This window comes from Conger conger, chromosome 9 (assembly GCF_963514075.1).
Source record: "Conger conger chromosome 9, fConCon1.1, whole genome shotgun sequence".
In the NCBI taxonomy this organism is placed as follows: domain Eukaryota; kingdom Metazoa; phylum Chordata; class Actinopteri; order Anguilliformes; family Congridae; genus Conger; species Conger conger.
Window position 1 is genome coordinate 32,341,384 of NC_083768.1, and position 27,210 is coordinate 32,368,593.

Here is a 27,210-nt window from a genome sequence, read left to right on the forward strand (position 1 = left end):
TTTCTATACACAAGAATTGACGGATTGTAATAATTCATATCATAAAAATTACATTTATTATTTTTTGTATTCCTTTTGAGAGTTCCAAAGCGTTTCAATTGAGGAAACTTTCTGGTTTCATTCTCCCAAGAAATGTATTTAACCCTCTGAGCAATGAACTGTGTGAAGAGTCCCACCTAGTGTCCATTTCATGGCAGAACAGTGGCATTCAAGTTTATCTACAGAAGCTGCTGTGCCCTGTTGAGCTAAAGCAGTGGTCTCCAGCCCTGGTACTGGAAAGCTACTGGGTCTGCTGGTTTTTGTTTTCACCTTAACATCATCACTCTGTTGAGACCCAGCTAACCAGGTGAGGCAAGTGCAATCAACTGCTCTAACTGATTGATTATGTGCAGAGCAACAACAAAAACCAGCAGACCCAGTAGCTCTCCAAGACCAGGGCTGGAGACCACTGAGCTAAAGCCATAGCTTTAGCTAAAGCCACATTCTGGAAGTATACAGGGGAGATACTACACATCATCAGAGCAGTCTTTGGCTCAGCCAAGTGTAAAGTATGTGTGGCTACTACTGACCACCCAGTGGCCATAGAGACAGGGTAGTGACACTGGGCAGTGGTTGTGACACTGCACACTGTACGCTTCTGGGATTTCACTTTGTGAAGTATACAAAACCAAGAGCAGGAATGCAAAGGTGGTATAATTTCTGTATTTTAATATTTATGCATTTTTCTGGTTAAAAGAGAAACTACCGGCTTGTGAACAAAACAGCATAAAATGGAGGTGCGTATGCACTGGTTATTCACCAGAGGAGGGCGCTAGTTTAAACCAAGCCCTTTGAGCCATTTATCAATGGATGGCTCACAGAGAGAGATAATCAAGATTCAAAGGACATAAAACTTCTAAAAACACAAAACTAAATGAGAGCCAGTGTAGATTTTAGATCTACTCTGCAAAAGTGCATTCAGATATAGCTAAGGGCTCGGGGTCAGAAAACATCCTTCTAAAAGGAGCAGAATGTGAGATGTGGGCAATAAATCACATTTCTTACAAAGTGAGGCACAGTATGACTTTGAGCAAGATACTTAACAAACAGCCAAGATTGTCAATAGCTTTATACTTTTGACATGCATGCATAACTGCAGTTTGGGATTAATAGAGAATTTATTTAAAAACCTGGAACTGAAGGAAAGTGGATATTTTAACAACCTGGTCTTTGAAGGTTTTTTTAAAAACATTTTTTAAATCATTTTATTTTGACCTGAAAACCAGCAAAAGAAAAGAAACCCAAAACTAAGGAAAGGTGAGACACATAATCAACCACTAATGGATCAATTAACCAGAGCAAAATCCATCAGACCCTGTGGCTCTCCAGGACCAGTACTGGGGAAATGTGCCTTGTATCAGGCAGTGAGCTAGCTGAAGCCATATGTGGGAATATTGCTTGTCCTGGTGACTATTTTCTCACAGGAGGACAAATGGTGCCGTTTTTCTAAAAAGAGTTCACTGATCTCCAACTGTATATATTTCATATGTACATTACTGTAGGGACAGTTTTCATATGTACAACATTGAATGTCCTGGGTTTTCAACAGGAGGTCCATGGTTGGAACCCGGGTTCCTGGTAAAACTGATTTCAAAATATAAAAATGTATAAATAAATAAAAAAATTATGATGAGGTCCCTAGGATGCTTCTGAGCCTGAGTGGGTGGGCGGTCCCTGAATTATCGATGTTAAAAACCTGTTACACGTAAAATGACTGTAAGCTGCTAGCACATGGGAGATGTCCAGTGGCGTAACATGAAAGGCTTTAATCTGTATAGTTACTGTAGATTATCAAGTACAAACACCGTGAATATCTCAACAAAACCGCTCTTCCACTGAACTATTCAATTAAAAATAATAGATTAAACCAGCTGACCGCAGTTAATGTGTTTATTAACAGCAAACAAATTTATAGTAATATCGTTTCACATTTCTGACTGTTCATTCCCATTGCTCACCTTAGCTAGCACATAAAATACATTTTGGGCTCACAGAAAACACTGAAGATGCAGTCATTATCAATCTATACATTAAGCAAATTTGATTTAATTAATGCTACAAATTATTTACAGATTCCAAGATGATAGAAAATGGCACTGTATAACAGCACACATTTTGTAAACCAATTTAAGGCAAAACAGCCCAACCAGAGAGACTGTTAGAAATATACCACACAGCTTTGGTATGATCTATTGTACTTCAAGGATATTCTGCCCCGTCTTTTAACTGGTTACACTGTCAATAAAGAATTTCATATCACTAAACACTGAAATTAAACCCAAAGCAAATCAATAAGAAATAAGTCCAAAATACAAACAATATACATTTTGATCATTAGAATTAGGATTAAACACCCAGCCTCCCCACAATATTATTAGGAGTATAAATCAAACATTTAAAGAACTCATTTGTAGAACAGAGAGGGCTTCCTGCGAGAAATAAGGAGTACGAGTGACGCTCCCTGCCTGGGTGGGAGCCTTATTGACACGCGATAGATTCCAGGTGGTGTTCCGCCTCAGCCGCCATGGCTGCAGCCTGCAGTTGCTCCGTCTCGCTCTGGAGGGCGCTGGCGGGCAATTGCTTGCGCTCGCTGTGCATGTTGTTCTCATGTCTCTTCAGGTCCGAGGCCTTGGCGAAGGCCTTCGTGCACGAGCCGCAGACGAAGGGCTTCTCCCCCCTGTGCCGCCTCTCGTGGTCCTTCAGGTGGGACTTGTGCTTGAAGGCCTTGTCGCACATCTGGCACCCAAAGGGCCGCTCGTTGCTGTGGACGCGCTCGTGCTTCTTCAGGTCGGGTGCGCGGATGAAGGACTTCCCGCACACGTCGCAGCGGTAGGGCTTGAAGCCGGTGTGGATCTTCAGGTGCTCCTTCAGGTGGGCCTGGGTGGTGAAGGCCTTGGTGCAGATCTCGCAGATGAACGGCCGCTCGGCCGAGTGAAGTTTCTCGTGCTTCCTCAGCCGGTTCTCGTCCATGAAGGTCTTGCCGCAGACCTGGCAGGCCAGGTGCTCCCGGTGCCCATACAGCAGATACTCAAACTTCATGTCGCTGGCGGCTGTGGTCCACCCGGGCGGCTGCTCGTCCTTCACCTCCCCGATGCTGTCGGCGAAAGTAAGACCCTGCGGGGCGTGGCCACCGAGGTCCTTCTGCACTGACTCCATTGCCTCCACGTCCTGGTCATAGCAGCTGACTTTGTGCACTTCCTCAGTGGCCAGCTCCTTGAGGATAGCTTCCTGCACCCGGAGGGTGCTGCTGGGAGATTTGTCCAGGTCCTGGTTCACGTGAGACTCCTCCACCATGTCATCAGACGGAGTGTCGTCCTGGTCTCCCAGCACCTGCACCTCGTGGTCCTGGTTCTCCTGCGACTCCTCAGTGGGGATGGTGATTTTAACAATGTCGTAGGCGTACTTGGTGTTCAGGTGGTCACTCTTCTCCTCGGGAGGAGATAAGTCACGTTTCTGAGAGCACAGTTTGTCCAAAAACCTGATTCCCAAAATCTGACCTGAGGACATCATCAAATTGACGTCTTTTTTCTTCACAGAAATCTTGGCTGTGTACATGTAGTTTAGCACCTCCTCAAAGATATCTGAGCGAATAAAGTCGATCTCGATCACGGAGGAGTTGTCCACCTCGTGCTTCTTAAAAAGCTTCTTAAAGTAATTGCTGCAGGCGGCCAAGACGCAGCGGTGTGCCCTGAATTTCACATCTTCAACAACCACTGCGATATCACAATGTTCACCTTCCAGCCGCTGTTCATTAAGTATCTTCAGAAAGATGGTTTTATGTTCATCATCAATATACTTCACAGTTTCTGACATGTTGCAGAGTCTCCTATAAGGGGATAAATGAAGTATTCAGAGGAAGATAGAAAATAAATTTGTCACTATATTTGTATTTGCCTAAAATCACCCACATTAATGTACCTGGACCATCAACGTCATCTCAAAGACTGATGATTTACAATTTTCTAAATCATATTAAAAGCATTTAAAAACTGAACAATGCAACAAATAAGGAGCCACATGTAAGGGTCCTTACATTTTGCATTCTCTAAACTGAATTCTTTGTAGAAGTGTTACCTCCAGTCAAGTGGAGCATACATCAAGTGGACAGAAATATTCAGGGTGGTGGATAAATGTATTTTTCTTTTTTTTAAACCAGTGCCACTACTTTCACAATCAAGACATACTATGAAAGCAAATTACACATTTCTAATCTTCTTACAAAATAGGCATCTGGGTTTTAGCACATTTGGTGAAATGTGAAGTTTATAATACATCAGTGTTTATCAGATTGTGGCATGTGAATTCATCCCTGGAGTATGTTCTGTAAGAAAGGCTAGACACATTTTGTTAATAATAGACTGCATTTCCACTTTTCAATAGTCTATAGCCTACATTTAGTGTGTAAACTGGCTAATACTACATCTCAAACTCAGGTTTACACTCTACAACAGAACGGCAATAATACTACACTAAAATATAAATAAACAGTGAAATATGTCTGCCAACACATCTGCTTACAGGGTAAGCTAGAGTCTGCCAACTTTCTGCCAACAACGAGTTTTGCCTCTAACCCACATTATCAGTGTCACATGAATCAACAAGGCCTACAGTTAGCAAGCAAGCTAACTCCCAATTCTACCATTTATCAGCAGAGCAGGGCATTTAACTACAACTTCATTCTTGTGCACTCTCTGCTTTTACTGTGGTTTAACAAAATCATTAATTAATAAAAAATAAAAAAAGATTTTCTACTGTCAGAAAGCCTATATTAATGCTAACACATTAGCTTACGTTACCTCATTATTTTTCATGTGCCAGTGTCCTAGCTAGCCTACTCCATAAGGGTTTCAGGTCACTGATGGTGCTTGAAGCTTGAAAAAAAAAAAAAACTTGGGCTAGTTTCATGTCTTAGATTCCACACAACCCACAATCAAGAGTGCTAGGCAAACCTACAATTTCAGTGATCATATGCAGACAAAAAAAATGAATAAAAGTAAGGAGCTATTTACTAATGTTATTAGTCATGGGTGTTCTATTGATAATGGGACATTTTGTCCAAATGAAGATTTTGCTAGGCTATCTTACCAGTTGAAAAGCAAATGGCTGCTGCAAGCTTTACTCTTATACTGTAATAACGACCGTGTAAAATAGATGGTAAAAAAAAGTTCCAGTCTGTAGGGACCTTGTCTACATAGGCCTCCTTCAGCCTACAATTCAGATGGTTGCCACGACCTCATTAGAGCTATCAGTGGTGAAGCTGTTTCATAATTAAGTTACATAAGATGAAATCTAAGTTCAGAAGCAGCACGCATACAGTATTAGTGGACTAATTACTAAAATGTAGCAACAAAAATGACAAGCCTTCTACATTATAGGCCACCAATACCACTGTATTAACTGTTTTTGAAATTCTAATTTGTGCAATCCATCTGTTTTGTAAACCAGTAAACGGTACATATCTTAAGTTTAAAATTAATCATGTGGCTTATTGGTCTGAAAATGCAGGTACAGGTGAGGTAGTTGCACGAGAACGACACCCTCAACTCCACAATACTCACTCACGCGCGTCGGGCACATCACGCGCATGCTAACACTTCGCTCAAGGACAACGGCGGTCTGTCCACAGAAGACCAGCCCAACTGAAGATATAATGCGAGCTACTAATCATATAAATATGTAATGAACGTTATAAATACAGCATTTAAATATATTGCTGCGCATAGAAATACAAACTGGAATTGCATTTGGGCTGTTAACAATCAGAGAAGTAAGACAATGGGTCGAACAGTCGGTGGCTTCTGTGGTGCGTAATTAATTCCCCAAGTCGTATTTTTCCGGTTATGATTCTCGGATTAGCTAGCTAGTTGTTAATAATTCTCAGTGTCATTATGCTATGTAAACGTCGTTTATGCCTACAATATCAATCCGTGACGCGTTCCATTTTCGCTTGAGGCTAGTTAGTGGGGCTAGTTAGCTAGCTAATGTTAGCAAGCTAGCTATCGGCTACTTCTGCTATTTAACTCGCCCTATTAGCCATATTTATTTTCCAAGAAGCCGCTGCTATTGTCATAAATTAGTAAAAACACACATCTACAACACTAAAGGAGAAATATTTAACGTTTGTTCCTGTAATATAAATGTTTCAGTTCGGTGGGTGACGGCGTGGGATTTCCACAACACAGAAGAGCTCCCGCCCGAGCAGCCATGAACACTCCTGCACAGACACGAACTCGAGCGGCCGATGAGTAATCGTGAGCGCGCAGGCATCCCAGCTTTAATATTATGGGTTTTGTGACCCTGTTGCTGATCCTTAAAAAAGAGATTGTGCTTACCTGTATTGAACGAGTGAGCCTTAATGAGAAAGACTGCGTTAAATGTCACCAAAGCGGTAAAGAATAAATACTTTGAGCAGTATTAGCGTGAGGGCGAGCACTGGCGGAAGGACGCGCTGCGCAAGCACGGAACTGCAGGGCAGACCGAACGTTGAGTAGCTATGGGCGTGCGCACATTTGATTGCAAATGGACGCCGTTACGCAAGAAGCGCAAATGTAGGCTACTTTACATGACGACCAGCAGCCGTAGACAGAATATACGCGTATGTTCTCACGCAACTAGCCTGTGCACAGAAAACAAACCTCTGGAGCGCGAACTGGGGGTAAACGCGAACAGATTTGGGGCGCGAAAATAAGGTCACGAGCGGGAAACGGGAGCGCCACCGACTGGATCATGAAAATGCTGTGATGTCTTGTACTCTATAGCCTATGCGTAGTTTTAATTCCCGTTACAACAAAACGATTAGGTTATTTTCCGAAAAAGGATTTCATATTATAAAGGATTTCATCCCAAATTATTACGATGAAATTGGATGGCTTAATTATTTTTAAATTGCATTTTACTCACTGCCTAGACGTGTATGCAAGCACTTTCAGTGGTCCCCAAACTCCACGAAGACCTCTTGTGTATGCTAGTTTTTGTTCCAACCACGGTTGCAATCCCAGAATTTTAACAAGCTGTTACTTTTTCTTAATTAGGTGCTTTTTGTGTTCAGAGAGATTATTTAACATTTTAAGCCACATTATGTCAGAACTAGCTGTATGATATGCCATGTAGAATAAACCCCTCATTTATACTACAAATAATTTAATTAAAAGAGAAAGCATAATAATTAAATCATAATTTATGACAATTTAAAGACTGAAGTGAAGATCAATAGGCTCCTACTTGGTTAAAGTGTGGACACACGGCTACAAAACAAACAATTTTGTACATAATAATACATTCAAAGACAAACCAAGGACCTGCATGTGTTAAGTTAAAGGGGGGAAATATCACATTTTCAGCAACCTAATTAGGGGCCTATTGATTCACCAGTGTTTAATTTCATTTGATCAATTAAAACATTGTGTCACCACTATGTAATTTGCAATGAAGTACAACAAGAACAATGTAAACATTACATTTTTATTCTTCATGGCATTTATAAGAGGGTAAATAATCCTTGCAAACATAAAAGCACCTAATTAAGCAAATTAACAGCGCCTTAAAATGCTGTGTTTGCAGCTATGGTTGGAAGGAAAACCAGCAGACACACACAGAGGATCCCCAGGACCAAGGATGGGAATCACTGGCTGGAATCACTGGTTAAGAGCATCTGCTAAATGCCAAGATTGAAAACATGGGGGCGGCCTGTAGCGTAGTGGTTAAGGTAAATGACTGGGACACGCAAGGTCGGTGGTTCTAATCCCCGGTGTAGCCACAATAAGATCCGCACAGCCGTTGGGCCCTTGAGCAAGGCCCTTAACCCTGCATTGCTCCAGGGGAAGATTGTCTCCTGCTTAGTCTAATCAACTGTACGTCGCTCTGGATAAGAGCGTCTGCTAAATGCCAATAATGTAATGAACAACATTTGATTTAGCCCGTCTTCAGATAGCAAGTCCACAGTCCAGCGTGTTTCACCAGTTTCCTGTCTATAACCACCAGGGGGCACTCCATTGCAGTAAGATAAATTGAGATCTAAATTTACAGTATGTCAATTCACCAGTTATGGCAGATAACTGATTACTACACTGTTCAAAATTTCAAATGTTCTCCTAGAGATCATTCAACCAATACAGGAAATGCTAACCTTTGTGTTAAAAACTTTTTAAGTGTTAACTGTTCTTTGCTGTTAACTTTTCAAGGCACTGTTACTTCCCTAATCACTGTACTGTGAAGGGGTGGCGTTTGGCAGAAAATAACTGCATTTGTAATAGAAACTTTACACATATTATACAACTCTGCCATCGGTGTGACTTGAGCAAGGTAACAACTATCAACCAAATAAACATGCTAACCTTGCAACCAACTGAAGTAAACAGAAAGCTACCCTTTGAGGCCAGAGAGAACTACTAGTGAAAGTGAAAGGGAACTAAATCTGGGTCATTAATGATACATGTTCGTACTGGGATGTCTGCATGCTAGAGGTAATTTAGTCCCTTAAATCAAAGGGCCCAGATACGTGTTGACAAATGACTTGGGTCAAAGTCTCCTTTTTCATTCATTTTGGCACAGCCACACAATGTAAATGCCACACCTAGAATCAACTCTAGACCTTTTGTTAGCTTTTTGTCCATGAACTAATGATGCAATGACACACAGCTGGCCAAGAAACAGCCGAGCAGCGAATTGACTAATTCCTTTCAGTCCCCTAAAATGAAGGGACTGTATAGTATATAAAAATGGCTGCAATTCCAACACAGATCACCCAATATTAATGTAAATAAGTACCCTCAAATGCTGAGTCTGCAGCTTATCCTCATATTAATTGTTTACAGATTCAATTTCAGATTGTGTATACACTCACCAAGCACTTTATTAGGTATTTATTAGACTTATTTTTTTGACTTTGACTGCTGTAGCCTATCCACTTAAGTGTTATGATGCGTTGTGTTCAGAGATGCTCTTCTGCATACTGCTGTTGTATTGTGTGGTTATTGCGTTACTGTCACCTTCCTGTCAGCTTTGACCAGTCTGGCCATTCTCCTCTGGCGTCTCTCATTAACAAGGCATTTTTGTCTGCAGAACTGCTGCTCAGTGGATTTTTTTTGCACCATTCATTGCAAACTCTAGAGACTTGTGTGCATTAGGAGGATATCAGCAGTTTCTGAGATACTCAAACCACCCTGTCTGCCACCAATAATCATTCCACGGTCAAAGTCATTTAGATCACATTTTTCCCCCATTCTGATTGTTGATGCAAACATTAACTGAAGCTCTTGACCTGTATCACATGATTGTATGCATTGGACTGCTGCCACACAATTGTCTGATTAGATAATCACATGAATAAATAGGTGTAATAAAGTGAAAAAGTTCCTAATAAAGTGCTTGGTGAGGATGTGTATTTTGGTATGCCTATTGTTTAGCCTATGTCTTGAAATTTTTTCTTTTTTTCTCTTAAGACTCATAATGGCTTCATTGCCTGTAATTGGCAAAACTCTGCTCCTCATATTGACTAACAGGCTCTAAAGGCATCAAAAGCACAGAATCAATTAGGTTCAACTATGCCAACTATTCCAATTGCTTATTTTTCTTTTACTTTTTCTCCTTTTAGCTTCATGCATCAGGATAGGTTACAAAATGAGGCCAGGAAAACAAATGAAGACAGGGAAATCCAGAAAACGTGAGTCCTGCCATGTCAGTTACAGATGTTACTAGCCCTAGATACTGACAGCTCTCATAACTGCATGAAGGAAGCAATCAAATACACCTGACTAAACACCTGTATGTATCAAGACAAACTCAAAGCAGAAAATTTGATTATAAATGTTTGACTACTAATGTCAAATTGTGGAGAGCCTAAATCAGTAATCTAAACTTTATACCTATAATGATGAGAAACTATGGGCAATGTTCCCTTCCCAATGAAAGTGGCTGATGAAAAGTAGACATTTTTCACAGACTACAGTGGCAATCACAAAATATTAATTGCAGCAGTGTGTTAAATCAACCTTGACTCACTTTGATAGTGCACTTGCACTATTCCCATGGCAACCACCCTCTGTGTCCAGGCTCCATGGCAACAAGGCATCACCCAATATTTATGCTCAAGCAGGATTCCAGATGTGCTTCTCTAATGGGGCACATTCTTGCCAGAGCACAATACACCACTGAATTCGACTTTCAATCCTACCTAGATCCCAAGGCCCAATCCTATCAACCTTTCCCAAAGACCAAAACCTACATTTCTCTGGTCGAGAAGCTTCAAGAAACGCAGTAGGGATTAAGGCATATTTCTCCCAAACGATCCTGCTGTACTTGTGTGACCAGACGCGATACAGAGTAACATAACTGCTGTTTTTTCATTGGTACATTTTATTAAAAAGAAAAAAAATAAATCACAAAAATATGCATTTTCCTTTTGCCACTTTTTATTTCACTAATGTGGAAACACATTGAACATGGATGGTACTAGACTTGAGCAGACACAGGGACAGAGCACAGAGTCCACATTTGCTCTCGCACACATACACACACACATATGCAGTCGCGCTCACACACGCTCAGGGTGGGACTGGCATGGGGGAGGCTGATATCCGGCTCTGCCGTGCCTGACAGGATGGGGGCTCTGGTCGTCCACTGGAGAGATGAGCAGCCTGGTCCACCGCAGCGATCACTGTTAGCTGGCTCTCAGACAGAAGCCTACATTCATTCACTTTTATCCGTTATCCTTCTGTTCAGAGCATTCTACATACAATCTTTTCCTTTGTGATGTGGAATATTTAAGTGGAACAAAATGTAGTGGAATTTCATCAACGACAACAGAAAAAACAAATTACAATTCAAATAAAAAGGATAAAATTATTTTAAGTTTTTTTTTTTTGTCTGGCCAAAGAAGCATGGGTTTCGTATTCGGTAACTTTTTTGTCTGTTTGGCAGGCAATGCGAGTCGAATGGGTAAAAATGACGGAGAGAGTAGACAGGAGAGCTTGGCAATGTGGTTGGCACGTCTACTGCATGGTTAAATACTGCGCACTCGAACACGTACAGCGTAAAGCCTACAGCCTTCTTTTTGGAGTGCTAGCTTCTCTCTCATAAATAAAATGAAAGCTACATAAATTATTATACAATTTTAAAATTCATTACTTAAGGCAGTGAACAATAATAATAAAAAAAATCCCATTGAATTATTCTGCCTATTGTCGGAGCGTGCAGCTGGATTAAGAACAGTGTTACATTTTCCCACCCTAAATTAAATTCTTTTTTTTTTTTTTTAATGCTGAACTGTTTCCTTCTCATGCAGTATGCATTATCCAGTGGTGCGCTGGATTGATTTGGAGATGCAAAGTGGGAGGGTGATCAGTCCTACAGTTTTCAGATGCAGTGGAATATCCATTAATGTATTTTGCGTTGCTTTGGAGGTCAAAGTGGACTCCTTCCTGGACATCCATTATTCTCTGAGAAGTGAAATGCAAGTATCCTCTGAATGGTGGGGCCTCAGTCCTGAAAAACAGAGTCAATTAGGAAATGCTGACTGTAAATACAACAGTAGGAATACGTTGAGAATATTCCTGTGAACAGGATCGTCTGTAAATACTGTACCGCATTGGAACAAAACCCAAACACTTTTTCACAACGAGAAAAACAATATTAAAATTCAACAAACAATAATAAGTACAAGTTTACAATGAAGGATTCATATGTACACTTGCATATTGAACAAGCAGCAGGGTGTGCTACTTGACCACAAATGCCTATGGAACCACAGGGTATGAATTCCCCAATGGCTCAGGTCTCCTGTACTTTATCTCTGAGATAATGTTGATGATGATATTTTACATATTCTGGTGACTGTGGGTCACTGGAGATCATAAATACTGGCTGAATGGAAACTCAAACTAGCCATAATTCTGGGTCCATTTGCAGCTGATGATGAAAGCCATCTTTCAAACAATTTACAATGACAAATTTACATTTTAATAACCCACGGACTGTGGGTCTCCCAGATGAGTAGACAGTATCTTTATCTAATGGCCATTTAATCATATTTTTGTGCCCTCGTATGTTACAGTACGATGTGGGATTACTAACGGTATGAACACATATTAACAGGTAGAAAAGGAGACCCTTCTGAGGGAAAGGGAGAAACACTAAGTTCCAAAGTTCAAGAGCTCATTTTTCCTTTGCACACCCAAACACCAAAAAAGAAGAAAATCTCAACAAGTATTTTAGTCTTATATTCAGACTTTAATTGTTCTATTACTTTTTTGCTAAATAAAACTAAAATACTGCCAATGAGGTGAGCCAGTTTAATTAATTTCAAGATTTTGCCAAAGGGGTAAAATAATTTCACTTCAAAAAGTAACTTAAACAAGCTAATTATTTTCTACTTGCAAGAAAGGAAAAAGATTGTAAGCCTCACTACATGACAAAAACACTTGTTAAGACAGACATTTTGTTTTGCAAATGACAGTGCCTGGTCTACAATGAGAAAAAGTTCTCAGCAAATGTGTTATTCTTTCTCACACAACATTGTGTTTTATGGATGTAAATGAAACATGTAAAGAACGAATAATAACCGCCATCTGCTTCATGCATTACTCCAAATGGAGGTCGGAGTGCATTGCTGTCGGACTCCACTGTGGACCTTAGTCACTTTGAGCCCTTGTAACAGCATGCAGTATGAAACATGACAGGTCCAAACTGCTCTGCTTCTGGGTCATTTCATCAGAGAAATTGAAATGAATCAAAGATTCACACAGCATGTTCAAGCATGCCAAAGTCAATGTTTGAACAGCATTAGTCAAAAGTATCCAATTAGAATGAGAATCTAATCCCAAAGGAGTGAGGACTGCAGAGGGTGGATAAGCCAATGCTCAATTAAACTAACATACAGCCAGTCTCTCTAAGGGAGTGGGGCTTCTTCTACAGCACACATGGCTTTGACAAAGCACATGAGCTCCTTCCACAGATTTACACTTCTATCATGTGCAGTCACCATACATATCTGTAACAATCATTAGCTAAATGGACAGATAAATATTTACCTTATGATAATTACATGTATATAGCTACATGTGATATTAAGGCATACATAGGCACGTCTAATGGGATGAACAGTGACCCATGTTGATTAAAGCATACAACAAATGTGTTAAGTGACAAATTAGCTTTTATATTGTATATTTAGAATATAGTATACCTATAATGTACGTCTACATGTGTAATACTACTTATAATTTCCCTTGAGTAATTCATTATTACATTACATTACATTATTGCCATTTGGCAGACGCTCTTATCCAGAGTGACGTACAGTTGATTAGACTAAGCAGGAGACAACCCTCCTCTGGAGCAATGCAGGATTAAGGGCCTTGCTCAAGGGCCCAACGGCTGTGCGAATCTTATTGTGGCTGCACCGATTAGAACCACCGACCTTGCGTGTCCCAGTCATTTACCTTAACCACTACACTACAGGCCACCGTAGCGTAGTGTAGCTTGTTTATTATCATAAACAATAATAAATGATGCTGTTCAGTACAGGGGTAGCCCCAAATGGACATCAATACATTACTATTCACTGATCTAGGGACACAAGGGGGTATCTATAGAAGCCTGTGTTCCTATATCTGCTGTTTCAGGTATCTACTGTACCTCTATAGTTCTGTTGGATCCATCCTGTGACTCTTGGGCCAAAATTTTAAACTTCACTGTAGCCCCCAATCCATGCGGGACATCTGGAAGGTTTTTTCCCCTATTAGCCTGATATAGATTTAGGCCAAGCTGTACAGATGTGCACATTGGATGTGGAGCCAAAAGTGCACATCTGTTGTTCTCTTCAACGTCTGGCAGCAGACTGATTTCTGTCACTCCCGAGCTACTGGTACTAATATCTATGCAGGGAGAGAGCAGAGAGGGGTGGAAAGGAACTCACCCAGACCCAGAGCTCATGCTGCTTTTATGAGCTCAGTCCAGACTGGGCACATATTAAAAGCATGATTATGATCATTCATTAGCCATGTCATCGATGCAGGATTTAATTAACACAAGCCATCTGTATTTTGTTTTTGAACGGTACTCAGCTTGTACATGTAGACTTGTGTGGTTCTGAATAAGCATTTACTTTTGTTTTTTTTGCTTTTGCAATCCTGCTTCCTAAAAAACTAGCAGAAAAGGCTTGTTGTTGTAGAGCCATTGTTATTATGATACAGTGACCATTCTTACTGGTGTCTAGATCCTGTGGGTCAGTCTGGCTGCAAGGAGACACTACTAATCACTGTATTAGTGCCTTCACAGCATTATTCTGGAAGATCCTCAAGCTATTCAGGATACTACAGCAGAAACCTATTGAATATAGTATATTATAGACATAATTATCCCATATAAAGTAATGATCTAGAAATCAGTATCAGGTTCTACTAAACTAGCAGCTCTCCAGGAGGGGGTGCTATCGTCCAGTGAGCAATGCTTGTACAGTTGGCAGAGACGTTTCCATTCTCCACCATGCATGGATACCGACATGTGGAATTAATAATCTAGAAAATGTTTTTTTCCACCCTAAATATTCAGAAACCGGAAAACATTCACAAATTCTGTACAAGCGGTGATTACGATCTCTTTCACGGGACTGGAGGAATTTCAGTTGGCAGAATCCACAGTTAACGGACCGGCTTTCAGAACAGCCGAATGTGAGCTTTGCCGATTCTGAACGAATCGGGGTCTTGAAGACCAGAGATATGCTGTGTGCATTCAGACAGAAATCACAGCTGAAAGGATTTGACTTGAAGCTGCAGTTCAGAGGGATGGATTGTGGGTGAAAGCTGAGTTAGTAGCATAGCATGCGCCTGTGAAAGGCTGGGTTTGGGCACAGCGGCAGGTATGAGGTGTGGGGTAGAGCGGGGGGTATGAGGTGTGGGGTAGAGCGGGGGGTATGAGGTGTGGGGTAGGGCAGGGGGGTATGAGGTGTGGGGTAGGGCAGGGGGGTATGAGGTGTGGGGTAGGGCAGGGGGGTATGAGGTGTGGGGTAGGGCAGGGGGGTATGAGGTGTGGGGTAGGGCAGGGGGGTATGAGGTGTGGGGTAGAGCGGCGGGTATGAGGTGTGGGGTAGGGCGGGGGGGTATGAGGTGTGGGGTAGGGCGGGGGGTATGAGGTGTGGGGTAGGGCGGGGGGGTATGAGGGTGTGGGGTATGAGGTGTGGGGTAGGGCGGGGGGTATGAGGTGTGGGGTAGAGCGGCGGGTATGAGGTGTGGTGTAGGGCGGGGGGTATGAGGGTGTGGGGTATGAGGTGTGGGGTAGGGCGGGGGGTATGAGGTGTGGGGTAGAGCGGCGGGTATGAGGTGTGGTGTAGGGCTGGGGGTATGAGGGTGTGGGGTATGAGGTGTGGGGTAGGGCGGGGGGTTTCCTGCCTGCAAGCCAGAGCCGGGAGCAGAGCCTCGGGCCTCTTACCTGCGTCACTCCTGCCCCTCCTCGACCTCGGGCGTGATCTCTGTCTCTTTGTGTACCACTACTTTGGTCACTGACATGTCAGGGTGCTGCTCTTTGGCTTCTTTAATGGCCTGAGCCAGCGCCTAGCTCAGAGAGGAACCCAGGGACGGGGCAGAGAGAGGGGGAGCAACGTGCATGATCAGAGGCAGCCATCTCCCGAATCATTACATCAATCACAGAGAGAAATCTCAAATTCACACACAGGACACGGAAAGAGGAGGAATCGCCATCTCCTTCAGCATGCAGACGCACTCTACCATTATTGTGCTTTTATTGTGATTTTTTTCCCTCACTGGTCTGATTTGATTGAAAGCAGGAAAAGGCGCTTCTTCCGGGCGGGCGTGCAAGGCGGCCGGCTCCTCCTTACCTGGTCGTGATCGATGTCCGAGTCGCCAGTGATGACGATTCTCTTCTCGATCCGTGTTTCCGAGATGCCTCCTTTCACAGTCTGCAACACGAGATTTTGAGGGAAAAAGTGTTGACCTTTCAGATCCAGCTATGCCTTAAGGCTCACACCATTTATAAATATCACAGCACAGTAAACCCTGGCAAAACGCACACAGACAGCCTGGTTTATGTTGGTCCTCCACTGTAAACAGACAGGTTCCTTAAATTTACTTTAATTTTGCAGAAAAGACCAGCAGCTAGCACACTGAGCATTCAGGCTGAATCAGTGTTGGGGTTTTGAATGTGTGGCTATGCTACAATCCTAAAGGATCTCAGACCTTGGTGATGTGCGTGGTGGTGGTAGTGCTGCTGGTTTCCGAGGTGATAGTCTGGGCACTCATCAGGATCCCAGGGTCAGTGTCGTTACTGTTGTCCCCCTGGGGTCAAAGGTCAGCACAAAACTCATTACCCACAATTACTTTTTTTACTTTTAGTACTGCACACACAACTTTGAAAGATTAACAAAGTTTAAATTAATGGCCCAGTCTATTCCTGGATATTACAACCCCTGTGGTCATTTTATGTCACACGTCACACCTCTCCCTAGGCAAGACTAATTAAAAAACTAAAAAAACTTCCCAATGAAAAAAGATAAGACTTTAAAAAAGAATAACAAATTGAACAGACCCACGGGCCTCCATCTTATTACTGCCTGCAGCAAATGCACGGAGAGCTCGCCTGCTAAAATATGCCTGCTTTCTTATAATATAATTGCTCATAAATGGATTTGTCAATTTGAACAGCTAAGGTTGTACATTTTAATGAATGATGGATTATGATTCATCACACACTGCACCAGAGCGTGGCAGGTTACGGCATCTGGTGCGTTATAAAGCAGCACATTATCGGGGGTGCTCACCTGTGAGGATTCGTACGTGATGGTTTTGGTTTCCGTGTGGATCACCGGCACGTCCTTGGTGGTGACCTCCTCCGTCTCCTCCTGCCTCCCACTACTGAAACTCACCGTCTCGGTCTTCACCAGCGGAGACTGAGGGGGAAAACGTCCAGGGTGAGGATGATGATGGTGACAGTGCCGTCTCCTTTGTGTCAGTGAGACCGGGAGAGTGGGACATGCACTAGCCAAGCACATCGTTCTCCCACTGGATCTCTGTTCCACAGGTCAGAAGTCACGGCCTTTACATCAAAGGAGCAAATTACTCCCCCTTTGAATATTTGTTTCATATTCTTCTGTAAGGCATATGAAGGGAGTTGCTTGCATATGCATTTCTCATGGGGGTGAATATCAGAGTTTACAGTAGGCCCTCTTCAATCTAACCACAAAGAGTTCATTTCTTTGTCCTTTTGAACAAAGTTAAGAATTCTTAAACACAGAAAAGGATCAAAATATAGCATAATGCCTTTAAAAAAATTAACACATTGAATCCCACTGTGACTAGATTGAATAAGGAGTATCAATAATATTAGCAAGAGCACTGCAAAATGTTTAAAAAAATGAGGAAACCAGTAAAAGGATAATTCACAAGTGAACTATCCCTCACGAAAAAAACTGTCCTTTCCCAAATAAAGTACATGCATCTTCCTCTCCGATTATAACATCAGAGGAACAGTTGACCTTTTTAAATCATGCATTAGAATGTCATGCAAGAGACTGAATCAGAGGAAGAGGAGACCCCAGGTACAAGAGCCACAGGATGAGCCAGGCAGGCAAAGATGCCTCGCAAGAAATGTATGACAGTATCACTATATATCTTGGAGAACAAAGGTCAAAGGTTTGCCTAGTAGAACGGAATACAATTTTATGTACTAATTTTACATCTTTGAAGAATTTACATAAAGAAATTGTACTAATCATGATCACTGACAGCAACTTAATTGCTAATAGACTAACAAAGATCATTGTAACAGCTCAGCTGCCCTTTCGAACTCAGTAAATGATGATTAGAGAAAACATAAAAGACCTGGAGGCAAGCCTTATCACTGAGTCACTGTGGGAGCTTGAACCTTGAGCCTGTGTGAAGTCCTACTTTGCTGCCTGAGGTTGAAGCATCAAATTCAACCAATCCGGACTAAACCAGTTCTGTCCCCTTCCCCACACACTGGTTTAAGCTGGTTTAAAGGGTGGGGGTGGGGGTGGGTCTGCCAATGGGCTGCAGGCCCCCAAGAAATGGAGCTGAACAGCCTAAAGCAGAGACAAGCATACACAGTCCAGGAGCGCCAGGTTTTTTGGCTCGACTGCTCAGCTTGATCGATGATTCAGTGTCTGAGACTGAGCCTGGATTTTCCGTTTGAAAGGAAAATGGCGAGAAACTTGGGAGGAAACATTTTCAAAGGGAGCATTGGAGCGCTACCATACTGAGAAGGAAGCCCTGACATTTAGTGTGTATACTGTAGCAGCTGCTGCCAGTGAGCCCAATGAGCTGTTACAGTCAGACCACTGGGTCAAAGTCACATATTCTACTGAGGAAGAGTGAGGAGGAAGACCGGGGAGAGAGAGAGAGAGGAATCCATCCTGATTAGGTGTAAGTTAGAGATTGGGACATGCATGTGGGTCGAGGGTGCAGATTATTTCTTTTGTGTCTGTTTATTTAAATCAGAGCAGAAATGTAAAATAGTGGAAGGACATTGTGTACATGCTCACGCAGACTACTCGGTGATGCACACTTTCAGACGGGATGGGGGAGGAATTTGTTTTGAGGGGTTACCTCAGATTCTGGCTTATCAGCGGCTACACCTGTACTGACAGCTTCAGCATTGTGATCCTGTGGAGAGCGCTCCTCCTCCTCTTCCTCCACTTCCTGTTCCACCTCTTTCACTGCCTCCTGCTCCTCCACATCCTCATTCATCACCTCCTCTGTCTCAGGTTTGCCCGAGACCTTCATCACCTCCTCCTCTGTCTCAGGTTTGCCTGAGACACTCACCTCCTCATTCAACATCATCATCATCTCCTCCTCCTCTGTCTCAGGTTTGCCCGAGACCTCCACCTCCTCCTTCATCACCTCCTCCTCGGTCTCAGGTTTGCCCGAGACCTCCTTCTCCTCCTTCATTATCTCCTCCTCTGTCTCAGGTTTGCCCGAGACCTCCACCTCTTCCTTCATCATCTCCTCCTCTGTCTCAGGTTTGCCCGAGACCTCCAACACCTCCTTCATCACATCCTCCTCTGTCTCAGGTTTGCCCGAGACCTCCATCTCCTCCTTCATCACCTCCTCCTCTGTCTCAGGTTTGCCCGAGACCTCCTTCTCCTCCTTCATTATCTCCTTCTCTGTCTCAGGTTTGCCCGAGACCTCCAACACCTCCTTCATCATCTCCTCCTCTGTCTCAGGTTTGCCCGAGACCTCCACCTCCTCCTTCATCACCTCCTCCTCTGTCTCAGGTTTGCCCGAGACCTCCTTCTCCTCCTTCATTATCTCCTCCTCTGTCTCAGGTTTGCCCGAGACCTCCACCTCTTCCTTCATCATCTCCTCCTCTGTCTCGAGTTTGCCCGAGACCTCCTCCACCTTGCTGGCTTCCTCTGTCCCTGGGGGGTCCTCTGCCCCTCCCTCAGATGCGGGCAGGTCAGGGGCTTCCCCCTGCACTGTATCAAAGTCAGTAACCGCGACAGCACTGCCGGGGTCACCCGAGACCGCGTCAGCGACCACCGCCTCGTTAATATTCACTGCAGGCCCCACCTCCTTCAGCCCCTGCAGCACACCCATAGGCTGATCCTTCTCCTGCTGTACAGTGTCCTCCATCCTCTCAGACGTCTGTGGAGGAAGAACAGCAGACTCAGTGCCTCTGCACCCAGTCAGCAGGCCCAAGCATGCAAACGCCACAAGAGCTGACCAATCCATGGAGATCCTCCGTTGTTGACCACATACATTTAAACACAAGTGCAAAAATCTCTACCAGAAATTGGAAAATGTTTCATTATGAAATGCCACCAGAAAATGTTGTGATACAGCCATTTTTCCTGACCATGGACATTTTTTCCATTGAGGTCTCAAATCTTCAAACTGCCCAAACTACCAACATGCAGGCTTACAGAGATACAGATGAAACTATTCACTATTCCACATGTACCTGTCCTGCACAATTTGTTATTGTTCTGCTCAACTTTTCAATTTACTGTACAGGTTAAGCCACATCGAGAGAATTCCCACTGCACTTCATCCTGAATTATTGTTATTTAATCTCTATCACTGCACAATTATGCTTGCAGCCACAGTAAACACTTTCAAAAGAGTGCTGGACTTTCAGTATTTTGTGTTCTTAAAATTACTGGCTAAAAAAAGCCAAATACCGCTTTATTATGCGAACAGACAAATTCCATAAAAGAATATACCAGACCAGAACCACATTTTAAATTCAGCGACTGCGTGCTAGAGGGAAGATAACCAATATAAGGTTGATGCCTTAATTCAAAAACATTTGAGCAAATGCAATGAAATATTTAATATAGTACAGAAAATCAATTTCCTTCAACAACTGCTGAGCCAGAGACAAACTGAAGCACCTTTTTACTATAACACTGACATATGTGCACAGTAGTATTTGAGGACAGAGGTGCACAGTGATGGGGGTATATAAAATGGCCACCTCATATATAATGTGACTATGGGCCGTGGAGGTGGCCATGGTTCCCATTCTGGTGGACTGCGCTCTGGCCGACTCCAGCAGAGCAGTAAGCTGGGGAGACATCTCCTCGAAGGAAGGCTTAGGCTAAACAGACAGAGAAAGGGACAATCAACATACAACAGAGTCAGGACAAGAGAGGGTACAGAAGATGCAAGGAAACAGACAGACACAGACAGACAGAGAACAACATAGATTGGGATGTAGGAAAGAGGTGCAGGGGGCGTGGGACCTTATTCATAAGAGCAAAGCTGGCATCACAGAAATTATTCCGAATGAGATATTTGGTGATTTTACAGCAGAGACTACAGAGCAAAACATCTCTCTATAGAGACAGCCTACAATAACATCACTTTCAGAAATACGCAAGCTGGCTGGTAGCTCAATGCTTACCCACACAACCAGGTTTACCAACAACAGCATAACAATTAATTCTATCAGATACACAAAGGGCTAGAAATAATGTACAGGCCTTTCCAACCACCTCTGCAAGCAGGCATTGTGCTGAGAAACCTTCATCTGGAAGTGTACCCATATTTGTGTGCTCTTTTTACAAACGCATATATACTGAAATCCAGTGACTACTTCAATCCTTTCATCAGTAGAGAAGTAGCTGTTTGTGATTCATAAGATGTGACGCTACACTTTAACTGTATATGCAGGCCTATAAAAAAAGCTCACAACAGAACCATTAGAGAGAGCCTGGAGACACTGGCCATAAAGAAGGGCTAAGAACAGCGTGACTCAACTCAACCCTGGTCTTGAGTCAGCAGCAGTGCCCTACTTGCAGTTGTTATAAATCATTTGCATGTGAATTTGTTTTCCACTCTTAAAGGCCAGCAGAGGTTTACAAAGAGCAGACAGACCATTGGGAAAGAATCCCTGCAGACGGAGCTGAGTTAGCTAATCAACCTTCTACAGTTACATCACATGGAAGGGATACCGCAGACACTCAGACACTGCAAAGTATTTATACATAAAAAAAGCACTGTGCAGGAGGTGGAAAAAAAGCTCTAATCTCTTATGAATAGGACCCAGGAAACTGAAAAGCAAGCGGCAGGGAGAGCTCCAAAATGCAGGGTCAGAAAGAAGCGATGCCGAGTATGTTACTGTAAGACTGACAGTTTGGAGATTGGCTATTGCATGGAGGCCTTGCAGCACCAGTCCCCTTCTGAGGGCCTTCATGAGGGGGCCATCAAAAAATGCAAAAAATATGAAATATATGAACAATATATGTACAATATATATATATATCTGAGGGGATTTTCAAGCAACCACGGCCATCTGTTGAAACTCAAAGGTGTTGGCGGTTATCATGCTGCTGTTAAAATAAAAAAAAAGAGTGTGCTTGGTGGCAGGGCGGCAGAGGCGAGGGGTCAGGGTTGGGGTGGGGTTGTTACGGTGGGCTGCTGGCTTCATACCACCGCTCTGGACGTGGGAGAGGTTTTGGTCACATAGTGAGCTGTGGCGACGCTCAGCTTAATGCCCTCTTCAGCTTTGGCCGGGCTGGTGGCCTGGTCTTCCTGGCTCGGGGGCCTCTGCAGGAAGCTCAGTCCAGGTCGACCCATCTCTGCTATCTCCCCGCTGGAGCTGATGGTCACCACGGTCCTCACAGAGCCTTTCGGGGCATCAGAGACGGAGGGAGGGCGAGACTCTGCCTCTTTTGCAGTGACAGTCACCCCTTCCTTGCTTGGAGATGAGGGCTCAAGGAACTTGAACCTTGCAGAGATTACCTTTGTTGTCAGCACAGGCTGGTCTGCCGGAAACTCCTCGGGAGATTGGATGGGGTGTCCGCTGTCTTTGGCGGGAGATGTCACTGTGACATCTTTGGCGGGAGACTTTGCTGGGGCCTCTCTAGCGGGAGACTTTGCTGGGGCCTCTCTAGCGGGAGACTTTGCTGGGGCCTCTCTAGCGGGAGACTTTGCTGGGGCCTCTCTAGTGGGAGACTTTGCTGGGGCCTCTCTAGCGGGAGACTTTGCTGGGGCCTCTCTAGTGGGGGACTTTGCAGGGACCTCTCCAGCTGGAGACTTGTGGGGAGACATCATGATGACATATTTGGCGGGAGACTTCACGGGCACCTCTCCAGCAGGAGACTTCACGGGGACCTCTCTAGTGGAAGACCTTGTGGGGACCTCTTTGGTGGGAGAGGTCATGATGACCTCTTTGGCGGGAGACTTTGCTGGGACGTCTTTGGCGGGAGACTTTGCTGGGACGTCTTTGGCGGGAGACTTTGCTGGGACCTCTCTAGCGGGAGACTTCACAGGGACCTCTCTAGCGGGAGACTTTGCTGGGACCTCTCTAGCGGGAGACTTAACCAGGACCTCTCTAGCGGGAGACTTTGCTGGGACCTCTCTAGCGGGAGACTTCACAGGGACCTCTCTAGCGGGTGACTTTGCAGTGATGGTCTTCCCAGAGGGGTCACGGGTCAGCCCTAAGGTGTAGCTTTTCTGCCGCAGCTCTTCCTCTCTGGATTTCAGCTGGTCAAGAACGCGTTGGCTGGCCTCGCCCACGCCCTCGGACACAGCGGTGGTCATGGACACCACTCTATAGCTGACAACGTTTGTCTTTTCTGCCACCTTAGTGGGGACTTTGTTTATAATAACCCACCCATCCGAATCCTACATACCAGATATAAAAAAAACTGAATTAGCCAACCCTTTAGAAATGCACTGTGAAGCAGCAGTTGTGTGCGTTTCCTTAGTCTCGTATATATTCACAGGTTCCCAATGATACTCCAGCAAAACAAACCCACATTAAATAAAATAATTCCTGCAGAGCCTAAATGTTAAATGTTGATGTATAATCCCAATACAACTGCCATTAATTGAAACAAGAATCATAGAAAGACTATAGCAGATCCCACAGGGCCATTATGAAATGAAACAGAACATAAAACTGACAAAATCAATCAAAATTGATGATCAAATAAACCAAATGATCACAGAGGGACTTCCGTACAAAAAACCTTCCAAAAAAATGAAATGGAAAGCCAAACAAAGTAATGGACAAGAACACTAGTTTCCACCCCCATTTTGCCTTGAACTGGGACTACTACAAATCTGTTACAACACTGCTGAAAAGAATTGCTCAAAAGGATGAGGACTCATAAACTGAGCTTACACTACTGGATCTGCCATGCAAAATCAGACAGAAAGATGCGTTTGTGTCAGAGGCCTTTTCACTGATGTTCAATTCAATCTTTAGCGGTAAAACGAGGACAAATGTATGAAAACTTCAAAGCAAAAGACATACCAATGAGACAAAAGTATAGCAATACATTTTAAATAATCTTCACAAGAATGGGCGCTTGTGATTACTGAATGCTGTCAAGATAAACAAACATCTTGAGTTCAGATTCCCATTACCACATTCAAATCATGTCATGTCAATTATACCCCTACCTGGAGACGGAAAGAAAATATGTTGCTTTGTAGAGTTATGGTACATATAAACTGATGAGCCAAAACATTATGACCACTCACAGATGAAGCGGATAATGTTGATTATCTCGTAACAACAGCACGTCAAGTTCTATGACCTATTAGACGGTAAGGGAATGTTTGTTTCTTGTAGTCAACGTGTTAGATGCGGGAGAAATGGGCAGGCGTAAAGACCTGAGCAAATTTGACAAGGGCCAAATCATGATGGCCAGATATCTGGGTATGAGCATCTCCGAAACAGCAAGGCTTGTGGGGTGCTCCCTGTCAGCAGTGGTGAGTACCTAACGACAGTGGCCTGAGGAAAGACAAAACACAAACCAGCGACAGGGTATTGGGCGCCCAAGGCTCGATGCGTGAGAATAATGAAGAGTATCCCATCTGGTCCAAATCAACAGAAGGGCTACTGTGGCACAAGTCGCAGAAAATGTTTATGATGGTTACGGGAGGAATGTGTCACAACACACAGTACACCACACCCTGCTGTGTATGGGGCTGCATAGCCACAGACTGGACAGAGTGCCCATGCTAACCCCTGTCCAACCCCTGCCCCTACAATGGCCACGCAAGTGCTGGAACTGGACCTTGGAGCAATGGAAGAAGGTTGCCTGGTCCAATGACTCCTGTTGTCTTTTACATCATGTGGATGGCCAGATACATGTTCGCCATTTACCTGGGGAAGAGATGGCACCAGGATGCACTGTGCGAAGAAGACAAGCCAGTGGAGGGTGTGTGATGTTCTGGGCAATGTTCTGCTGAGAAACCCTGGGTCCGGGCATTCATATGGATGTCAATGACACGTGCCACCTACCTAAACATTGTTGCAGACCAGTTCCACCCGTTCATGGAAATGGTATTCTCTGATGGCAGTGGCCTCTTTCAGCAGAATAATGTGCCCTGCCAGACTACACTCACTGTTTGGGAATGGTTTGAGGAACAAGAACAGGAGTTCAAGGTGTTGCCCTGGCTTCCAATTTCCACAGATCTCAATCTGATCAAGCATCTGTGGGATGTGCTGGATGAACAAGTCCGATCCATGGTGGCTCCACCTCGAAACTTACAGGACAGAAAGGATCTGCTGCGATTGTCTTGGTGCCAGATACCACAGGACACCTTCAGAGCTCCATGCCTTGGTGGGTCAGAGCCGTTTTGGTAGCATGCAGAGGACCAACAACATAATGTTTTGGCTCATCGGTGTAAACCAAAAGGTTTATGTTAGCGTAGAGGCCCAAACGTGCGCACACACACCTGGGATGTACAGTAGGTGAAGCCACACCTATCCCTGTCCCCTACCTTAGTGGTTGTAGTCGTCACCTCCAGGACTTCATCAGGCAGTGGTTCTGCTCCCTCTTTGGTCTGCAGAAACAGAAGAGACAGTGAGGGCAAAAAACAAACACCAGAGCCCTTTAGTGCTGATGAGCACATTCCTTAGTGAACCACACTGGTCTCGCCAAGGCACTGATGCCAGTCAGGATTACTGGAGTACAGCTCTATGTACATAATAACAGACATCCATTTAGGACGCATACGGTTTAACCGAATACTCACAATAAACTGTGCTACACTATTTAAAAGACGCATAGTTCTGTTAACTTATTTTCAGTGGGCTTTTAAAATATTTTGGACATGAGTGTTTCCATGGCAAAAGCGCTAGTAAAGCAAAACCAGTGAGCATAAATGCTTCTTTTCTCTTCCACATTAATTTCAGACCCAAATTTCTATACAATAATAAATATTTTTGTGCAGTGGCAAGGATTTATACATTTGAAAGCATGAGGCTGAGAACAATACTGGGCCAGGCACATTGTTCCACACTCATCTGCTGAGATCCTTCATTTGCCTGTGACCCTAAACACAATGAGACTCCGATCCTCAAGGTCCAACCGCCTGCTCAGTACATCCATCAAATGTGAACAATGCAGAGGGACCATCTGAAGGTCAAGTATGTCCCTACAGCACACGCTGCTCAACATTCATCGGAGGGGGATCTGGTTTTAAGGCACAGTGAAAAAAAACGTGATGACATTTTTTGCATACCACCAAAAGATCTGTCAGGAAGTATAGCTACGAGCTACTTGTCGGATTGACTATGCGCCATTAACATAAGGTACCAGATCTCTCCAACAGAGGAGCCCTTCATTGTGCCTGAGAGATACAGCCACTGAGAGCTTATCCGTAGCAGTCCGTCCACCATTTCCACAGCACCCAGGCATGGTTTACCAGCGTCAGAGCAGCTTCCTCTGGCATGAGGGGCTCGATCATGGGGGCGTCATCCAGCCTGGTGGAGCGCACGGGGGAGGTGGAGAGGCGCTTCTCCCACTCCGTCAGCCCGCTGGCGTCCACCCCCGTCTCCAAAAACGACCGCTTCAGCTCGCTTATATTGGTCTGGTGCTTCACCAGCATCTCGGGAGTTGCCGTTCCCTGGTCAACCAATCACGACAAGGCACAGGAGTGGGGGAACCGCCCGTGAGTATATGATGATGAAATTGAAATTCCTGCGTAAATGTGAAGCATTCAAGAGATGCCCTCAAGGGCCCTAGCAGAAAAGTAACACACAAGTAGGTCTTTGTGTACTATTAGCTATTAATGAAACACTACTTTATTTACATGTATTTACATGTACAGTTGCACATTTGTTTTTCACATTTGTGCTTCCATTTGTGCATCATTGAATGCATGCAGCTTTTTAGCTTCTTTAAAACTGTATTTCTAAGATTTAAGAATTCATGCTTTACCACATTGCCATATTATATTCACACCAGTGCACTTGAATTATATAGTCTGGCATAACCAAATCCAGGCAGTTAAATGTACCAATATCTATGATCAAAAACCAAACCACACCAACAGAAGTGTGTTAGCCAAAGTAAAACAATGGTAGGAGTCACATTTGAACGCAGTGGAACCATGGTAGTATGGACTAGGTTAATGGTGGGTAAAGCAGTACATCAAGCATTCAACGACGTTACTGCTCCTAAGTCAAAATGCTTGCATGCATTTTTTTGTCATTCCATACCAACCTCTAACATCAGATTGCTATGTTTGACAAATACATTTTCCCCTTTAACTCGTCTTATGAAACTATTCTGAAAAGATAAAGAAAGGACAAGATGTTCATGTCTGAATGGCCACACAAACACAGTTCTGCCAGGATTCACAAGGTCATGATTTGCACTCTCCCCGCTAGCAGAACTAGCACGGGTGATGGCCATAATATCTGAGGAAAAAGGAAATCAGACCATTCCAGAAAATCTAT

General features: G+C 43.8%; 2 protein-coding genes across 22 annotated transcripts in view; both read right to left on the reverse strand.

Moving 5' to 3' along the window:
- Window positions 1–688: 688 nt before the first annotated feature.
- Window positions 689–6,993, reverse strand: zbtb14 (zinc finger and BTB domain containing 14). Of its 6 annotated transcripts, none has more exons than XM_061254159.1 (3): window positions 6,940–6,972; window positions 4,836–4,910; window positions 689–3,865 (listed from the first exon to the last, which is right to left on the reverse strand). In XM_061254159.1, the coding sequence occupies exons 2-3, from the start codon at window positions 4,838–4,840 to the stop codon at window positions 2,518–2,520; spliced, it is 1,353 nt and encodes a 450-aa protein (XP_061110143.1). In that variant the 5' UTR covers window positions 4,841–4,910; window positions 6,940–6,972; the 3' UTR covers window positions 689–2,517. The 6 variants fall into 6 exon arrangements, with proteins under 6 accessions (XP_061110143.1, XP_061110141.1, XP_061110142.1 ...); XM_061254157.1 differs by lacking the exon at window positions 6,940–6,972 and adding an exon at window positions 6,372–6,659; XM_061254158.1 differs by lacking the exon at window positions 6,940–6,972 and adding an exon at window positions 5,598–6,335.
- Window positions 6,994–10,430: 3,437 nt separating this feature from the next.
- LOC133136551 (band 4.1-like protein 3) overlaps window positions 10,431–27,210 on the reverse strand; it is a 68,350-nt gene continuing 51,570 nt past the window's right edge. For 6 of the 16 annotated variants that reach the window (XM_061254144.1, XM_061254146.1, XM_061254141.1 and 3 more), the window contains 11 exons: window positions 26,975–27,040; window positions 26,175–26,375; window positions 25,248–25,310; window positions 21,939–23,135; window positions 20,482–20,604; window positions 19,575–19,649; window positions 16,808–16,936; window positions 16,227–16,325; window positions 15,869–15,949; window positions 15,463–15,584; window positions 10,431–11,520 (listed from right to left, as the gene is read on the reverse strand). In XM_061254144.1, the coding sequence (XP_061110128.1) occupies window positions 15,468–15,584; window positions 15,869–15,949; window positions 16,227–16,325; window positions 16,808–16,936; window positions 19,575–19,649; window positions 20,482–20,604; window positions 21,939–23,135; window positions 25,248–25,310; window positions 26,175–26,375; window positions 26,975–27,040 (2,151 nt within the window). In that variant the 3' untranslated portion in view covers window positions 10,431–11,520; window positions 15,463–15,467. The remainder of the gene's footprint in view (window positions 11,521–15,462; window positions 15,585–15,868; window positions 15,950–16,226; window positions 16,326–16,807; window positions 16,937–19,574; window positions 19,650–20,481; window positions 20,605–21,938; window positions 23,136–25,247; window positions 25,311–26,174; window positions 26,376–26,974; window positions 27,041–27,210) is intronic. The other 10 variants (XM_061254149.1, XM_061254155.1, XM_061254151.1 and 7 more) reach the window with 5 other exon arrangements.